This window comes from Marmota monax, unplaced genomic scaffold, assembly GCF_021218885.2.
Source record: "Marmota monax isolate L192 unplaced genomic scaffold, Marmota_monax_Labrador192_F-V1.1 WCK01_AAM20220418_F8-fsc00112, whole genome shotgun sequence".
Classification (NCBI taxonomy): Eukaryota; Metazoa; Chordata; class Mammalia; order Rodentia; family Sciuridae; genus Marmota; species Marmota monax.
This window is the reverse complement of record NW_026692073.1, coordinates 1658207-1665494: the sequence shown is the minus strand read 5'-3', so window position 1 is coordinate 1665494 and position 7288 is coordinate 1658207. Positions and strand designations below refer to the sequence as shown.

Below are 7288 nucleotides of genomic sequence, written 5' to 3'. Positions count from 1 at the left end.
TCATAATTATAATCAATCCAGGAGTTTTAGTCTTAAGGTATCATCTAGGATAAGAATTCCCTGTGATAGCATTATTATGTGAAAACAGATAATCTGAGTTAGACAACATAATGTTTCTTTAACAACCCAATTTTTTTTTTATATTTCTGACTGCAGTCTATAAATACCTGGGCTGCATATTGTTGTCACCTCTTATGCTATAACTTTACATTACTATGTGATGCTTTGGCTTATATTAAGAGGTGTTGCAAGAAATTATCTCATAAGCCTTCCAATTGTATTTATGGGGAAGGTGAGAGATAGGATGCATGTATATCCAGAATGAGACCTCACTGTTAGTACTGCAGACTTGGAGTTGCATAAGAGGACTAGGAACTTTAAACTGATTGTTCTTTCCAAGTTAGCTGCTATAGTCACTTTTGACAGTTTAGGGCATGCAAAATTTGTTATATTCACTGAGCCACATAATCTAGTGAGCACATCACTAACCATGTATGCCGTGCTCATTTTCATGTTCTGGTACTATTAGGTTCTTGGTTCCACAAGATAAATACACCTAGACAGAAGTCAGGGTCTGCCTTTTAAAGACAAGCCAGTCATCCTAGGCCCCACTGGGAACATATGCATAAGGCACATGTAGTACTACAGGTGTGTTCCTATTAAATGATAACCAAGTGCTGTGGACTAAATCTGTTTCCGTAAAGTTCATAATTAAATTCTAATACCCAGTATGATAGTCCTTGAATGTGGGGTCTCTGGGAGGTGATCAGGTCAGGAGGGTAGAGTCTTCAATCAATGGGATTAGTGTCCTACCTCTCCTGTTCGAGCATTCTGCTATGTGAGACCCAGCAAGAAGACAGCTCTTCTGCAAGAAACAAAAAGGGCCCTTACAGGAAGCAAATCTGCTAGCACCTTGATCTTGGACTTCCTAGCCTCCAAAACTGAGAAATAAATTTCTGTTATAAACTATCCAGTCTACAGTACTGCATTATCATAGCAGCCTAAACACATTAAGATGTTAAGTTCTAAATTTTGGTTGAGTAGGAGGAAGAATCACATTAGCCTGACTACTAAGTTGTATTCTATAAGTCAGTTTACCAGAAGTTCTGTATCTATTCCTCAACTGGTTGGTGGTTCTTGTAATTTTGAATGAGGGCTACTTAGCTTGTACAAGACTCTGGGTTCAATACCCACCAACACACACACATACACACACACACATACACTGCTTTTTAAACTTGTACAGTTGGGTTCCTGTTGGCTTTTGCATTCCATCCTGGGATCCCAGGCCTCTTAAATGAGTTTACAATTTATATAATTGAGGTTTAAATCTTTGTGTTGCAAAGTTCTGTGGATTTTGCCAAATGTGTCATATCACATATCCATCAATGCCATGTCATATAGAGTATTTTCACTGTCCAGAAAAAAATCTCCAATGTTTGCCCTGTTCAGCCTCCTCCTATCCCACCCCTGGCAGCCACTGATCTAGTTACCCTCTCTATAATTTTTCCTCTTCCAGTACTGGGGATTGAACCCAAGGGTACTTAACCACTGAGTCTCATTTCTAGCCCTTTTTATTTTTATTCCTTATTCCTTTTATTCCTCATTCTGAATCCTTAACACCTAGTTCAGATTTGAAAGTGACCTTAAATCTGTTTTGAAACACTGACAAAGGCAGAGCACAGTGGTATGCACTAGTGTGCAAATCCTAGCAATTCTGGAGGTGGAGGCCCTGGAAGTATTGCTAGTTCAAAGCCAGCCTCAGCAACTTAGCAGGATTCTGTCTCAAAAAGAGGGCTGGAGATGTGACTCAGTGGTTGAGCACCCCTGAGTTCAATCCCCAGTACTAGGAAAAAAAAAAAAAAAATCAACAAAGTATAAACCAGTCTTGGCTTGGCTACCAATATCTACTGCTAAATTAGTCACTATTCAACTGCCACAGTACTATATAACTTCTTTTTTTTTTCCTTTTTTGATATATTCACTACCCTGTCAACCTTCCTAGATTAACATGAGATTCAAGTTAGAGACTGAAACGTTTTGTAAACTGTCAAGTGTTTATAAAGACAACAATATTCATATGTACTAAGGGAGGATGAAGAGATTGTCAAAGTCTTCCTACAAAGAGATGAGAATATCTTTTAAAACTTATTCAGGTATTAAATTTATGTTAAATCACTATATCTTTTAAAACTGATTCAGGTATTAAATTTATGTTAAATCACTAACAATAGCGATGGACAATTTAATAGCTGGCAATTCTACAGAAATAATATCTACTAATATTAAAGTCTTTTATTGAATCCAATCAAAAGTACAGTTTTGTTTTTTAAAAATAAGATTAATGTAGAAATAAAAGTTAATTCTGTGACATTATATCTGGACCAACTTTCTGAATTGCAAAACAAATAACAAATATACAGTTCTCATTTTATAAAGTGGCTTTGGCCAACAAGTGAAAAATACATCATTCCTTTTGATCTCCTATAGGATCCCTGTAGTGTATTTCAAGTAAAGAATAAGAAAGATAAAGACTGTATCAAACTATGGAGCAACAAAAAGATTTACAGCAGAAACACTGATTAAAATGATGAATGTCCCAAATGGTGGAAGAAGCCTTTTGACAGAGGATGCAGAAGGATTGGTTTCGGGACCTGGAACAGGACCTGGAACAGGAGCTGGAGCTGGAGCTGGAGCTGGAGCTGGACCTGGATCTGGACCTGGAGCTGGAGCTGTTAATGAGAACACACAGTCACTGACACATCATTTTTTGGTATCAAGTATCATCATGTATACCATATATCCTGAATATGTAAATGCTATAAGTTAGAAACTTACTGAAATGCTTCTACTCGGGAACAATTTTCAAATAAATGTAGTTCTTAACAAATTTCAGGTTATATTCCTCTCTCCCACCCCCATCTCATCTCATATAAATATATATATATATATATATATATATATATATATATATATATATATATATATATATATATATATATATATATACATATACACACACACACACACACACACACACAGATCATCAGGTCATGCTGCTCTGGGTTTTATCTAAGGTTTCACAGGATTTAAAAGCCAAGATAATTTTCTTAGAAATTTTTCTTTCTATTTTCTGTATATATACTCATGCAAAGTAAAGACTGTCTCTTCTATTTCAAACAAGACAACACATTTCACATGCATATGCAAACCGCGACCAGATAATAGCTTCCTTTTAAAGCACTGATTCTGCAAGCTGACAGAAAATAGTTTTTCCTCTACATATACATGGCTATAGAGAAAACTGCTTTCCTTGCATCTGAATTCTTATAGAGAATCAGTGGACTCCATCTACAGGATAATCCGTTTTATGCTGCTCTAAACTCAGATAATGGATTTAAGGTATGTTTTTTCTTTAAACAGACTGTACAGGGAAAGATTATCCCAAATGGGATAACCAGACTTCATAAGTGAAACCAAGAAAAAGAATTTTATAAAAGCCTTCATGTGGTGGTGCATGCCTGTAATCCCAGCGGCTCAGGAGGCTGAGACAGGAGGATCGCAAGTTCAAAGCCAGCCTCAGCAAAAGCGAAGCACTAAGCTACTCAATGAGACCCTGTCTCTAAATAAAATACAAAAACAGGGCTGATGTGGCTCAGTGGTCAAGTGCCCCTGAGTCAATCCCCAGTACCCCCCCTCAAAAAAAGCCTTCATGTCAATTTATTTGCCATAGTTATAAACAGGCAGTTGTATGAGTAGAGACAGGGAAATAGGATAAACTCATGCATTAGTATGTCATCACAGAACAGTGGTTCTCAAGAGTATAGTAAGTCCTGAGAGGCAATCTGGACAACTGTCAAAGGGATTTTCTCTTTTATTCTTTTTTTTTTTTTTTTTTTTTAATGTTGCTGGGGATTGAACCCAGGGCCTTGTGCATGCAAGGCAAGCACTCTACCAACTGAGCTAGACACCCAGCCTGATTTTCTTTTTTATTGTTACACCAATGGGGTGCAGGTAGGAGGGCTAGATATGCTGAGATGATTAAGAGAGTTTTGCACAATGAAAAATCAACCTACTTCATGCCCAACTTTCAAATGCACTGCTAGACACATATGCAAGTTAAAAACCTATTTATAGTGATTAAATCCAGAATCTAAATCAGTTTTACATATAAACAAAATATTTTCAGATGGTTTTAATAAAAATAAAACATTTTTATCTAGTATCCACTGTGTTTCTTTAGTTTCATTTTCTTCTTACATAGAACAATTTCTAATCTCTTAAATTCAAATTTATTTGAATACATAAATGAAAACATCTGATTTCATTAAGCCTTTCAATATAAGCTAAGCATTTACATATTGAAATATGTTCTTTTGTTATAAATTACATTCAGGATATTATAATATTTTTTATGGGTATAAGTACATCTGATCTATGAATCTTATTTTAGGATAATACAAGGGCTTTGTACAATATTTGTTATTTAAAAAAAGGGTTGAAAAGATTTCAACTACTGTTTTAAAACAGCATAGTCTCCAGTCATAGCTGAAAATGATTTTTCAAGAAACAAAGTTGCCCCTATACATATTGTTATAATACCTTAAATTCTTGCAACTTCCTTTGATAAGAAAAATTAATTTCTCACTTTTTCTACATTGCAGAAACATTAATCAACAAAAGAAATGAGATATTTCTTACTAGGACTGTTGGTATTTCCTTGACTTTCATCTTCTAAAACAAAAAGAGATTTTGAGTTAATTGTATTATACATCTATTTATCTGGAAGAAAAAGATAAAAAAAAAAAAACAAGGTCCAATAAAGATTAAGCAAACTTGATTATCTCTGAGAGCAGGCAGGATTAATAAGTTTAGAAGTATATGGCAGGTTGCAGAAAAGTTTAGTTTTTACTCATTTATGCTCTTTGAAAAATTTCTCCATGAATATGCATTTCCATTAAAATAGAGGTTAAAATGTTGTTTACCAAAAAGGTACTTTTTCTACATACTGAACTCAGATTTTCCCAAGTATACCATTAATGATTTATTGTTTGTTATCTGTCAGGCGTAACGAAAATGCTTTATGTACATTACTTCTTAAAATCCTAATAGGCAGGTATTGTTAGCCATATTTCACAGATGTTCTTTAAAACACCTGTGACATGTTTTGAGGTATGACATACCAAAAATCACAGAGGTTAAGTGGTAGCAATATCTGATTTCAAAACCTTTACTTTTAATCACTATTCTATACTATCTCCATGTGTGTGTCTCGCATTGAAATATTTCATTAGTTATTATATTTTCACAGTTTTAAAACTAAATTATAGGAGCTCAGGATAGAGAATAGAGGTGTATATCAAAATCTGGAAGACAAGTGTCAAGTGGCAGAAAGTGAACAAAACTTGAAACATTTGAGTCATGGTTGTCTCTTTCTAGCCTTTTACTGTTCCTATGTTCCACTTCCTCATCTTTGAAGTGACACTGGATTAAATGAGAACTCGTGAACTGTTTTGACATTGCCTTTTAAAAAGGCTGCACTGTACATAGTTTTAAAGGAGAGGGCACAATACAACACAGTCTCAGCAAAACCCAGGGTCCTATTTGTGAAATAAAGGAGAGTGTAGTGAGGAGCTCAATGTTAATATGCCATATAGTTGTCATTCACAGTTCTTTGATGATGCTATTCCTATGTCCACAGATTCCCTCCCTATTCCAGTTCACTCTGGAAAGCCTCCTGCCTCATTCTGGAACAGAAAAGCCCAGCTGGACAGTTAACTGTTCCAGTTTCAGGTCAAGCATCATTTTTCTCCTTGGCCCAGAGAACCTTAATAGCAGCCCACTGCTCACAATAATAAGTTCTCAACCTTCCCCTCCTCTGCCATTCAGAGAAGGATGTCAGAAACTGTAGAGCCCAAATATCTTCCCTAGACCCCCTTAAGCCTGACATAACTGAGTGATTACAGTGAAGGACTTAGAACCACATGGTGCCTCCACCCCCAATATAGAATTTATTACCTTTTATTTCATCTGGTTCTACCACTTTTATTCCTAAGTGAAAAAAAATATTTTCAGTTAATAATTATTTACTATTTTATTATTTTTTATCATGTATTTTACTTCATTAGGTCCTAATTTACTCCCAAAAGACTGAAGTATCCTCATTTCACACAGGTAGAAGCAGAGACACACAAAAATGAAGTAACTTATACAAAGTTACCTAAAGGAAAGTGGCAGAGGAGCGACTTCCTGAAGCTAGGTATGTCGGTCTACACAGCCCGTGTTCAACCCCCACTCCCTGCTCAGTGGCCATCTTTCAAACAACCACAGTGTTACTATCAGACCCTGACGAAAGCATCAGACAAACTCAGCTCCACACAGTGGAAGAGATAAGGACAGATGAAGTGTGTCATCAGTATCACTAGGGGTTCACTTTCAAATTGTGGCCAAACAAATCCATCAGTGCTAATCTTGGTTAGTACAAAAGAGTTGCTGAGCCCGCTTTCTGAGCCTGTATCCATAGCTGAACTGTGACCATGCTGTTTCTGCGCATGGCATGCAGTTTCAATAGGCAGCACTCAGTACTATGTGGTTAGATTTAATTGAGCAGATGCTGAAAATCTAATTTCTTTAACAGGTTACCATTGCCCTAATTAAAAAAAAAAAAAAAAAAAACAGCTTAAAAAACACTTTTTTTTTTTTTTTGGTAGATGGACACACACAAAAAAAACACTTTTTAAAGCACTATAATGAACTCAGGAAAAAGGATTTTAAACATTAGATAGGGGATGGCACCTGAGATTTTATGGTTTGATAGTCCTTACAGATATTCCCATGAAGTAAATATGACACTTGAAAGATGACAATTTTGAGGCATAGAAGTGCCATTACTATCATAGCTCTCTGGTAAAATATCATATGTCCATTTTTTTTTCTTATTATCTCAGGAAAAAACTTGAGGAGCTTTTTTCTTCCCCTGTACACATAAAGTTCTTTACACATAAAGTTCTGAGGTTCTTCTGAAAAACGTGACTGGAGTCACTGTTCACTTTCTCTGGCCAAGAAACTCAAGGTCCCTCAATAGCCTTGCCCTCAGTTATAGCTCTCATGTTAAAAATGCTCATTTTTATAAAGGTTATTTATTCAAGGTATGTTAAATCTGTCATGGTAAATATGCTGGAAAAACACACTTGTGGAATCACAGGTATTTTCAGTGACTTTCAGTTTGTGCCAGTGAATACGATTTTCAAATTCTGGTCTGATGTATTCAAGAGATACGAGCCCCAAA

The 7288-nt window shown here is 35.7% G+C and overlaps 1 protein-coding gene across 10 annotated transcripts in view; it reads right to left on the bottom strand.

Moving 5' to 3' along the window:
* Positions 1-2277: 2277 nt before the first annotated feature.
* Positions 2278-7288, bottom strand: part of Art3 (ADP-ribosyltransferase 3 (inactive)) — a 29622-nt gene continuing 24611 nt past the window's right edge. For 3 of the 10 annotated variants that reach the window (XM_046458801.2, XM_046458852.2, XM_046458807.2), the window contains 3 exons: positions 6019-6051; positions 4702-4734; positions 2278-2732 (listed from right to left, as the gene is read on the bottom strand). In XM_046458801.2, the coding sequence (XP_046314757.1) occupies positions 2545-2732; positions 4702-4734; positions 6019-6051 (254 nt within the window). In that variant the 3' untranslated portion in view covers positions 2278-2544. The remainder of the gene's footprint in view (positions 2733-4701; positions 4735-6018; positions 6052-7288) is intronic. The other 7 variants (XM_046458836.2, XM_046458870.2, XM_046458826.2 and 4 more) reach the window with 4 other exon arrangements.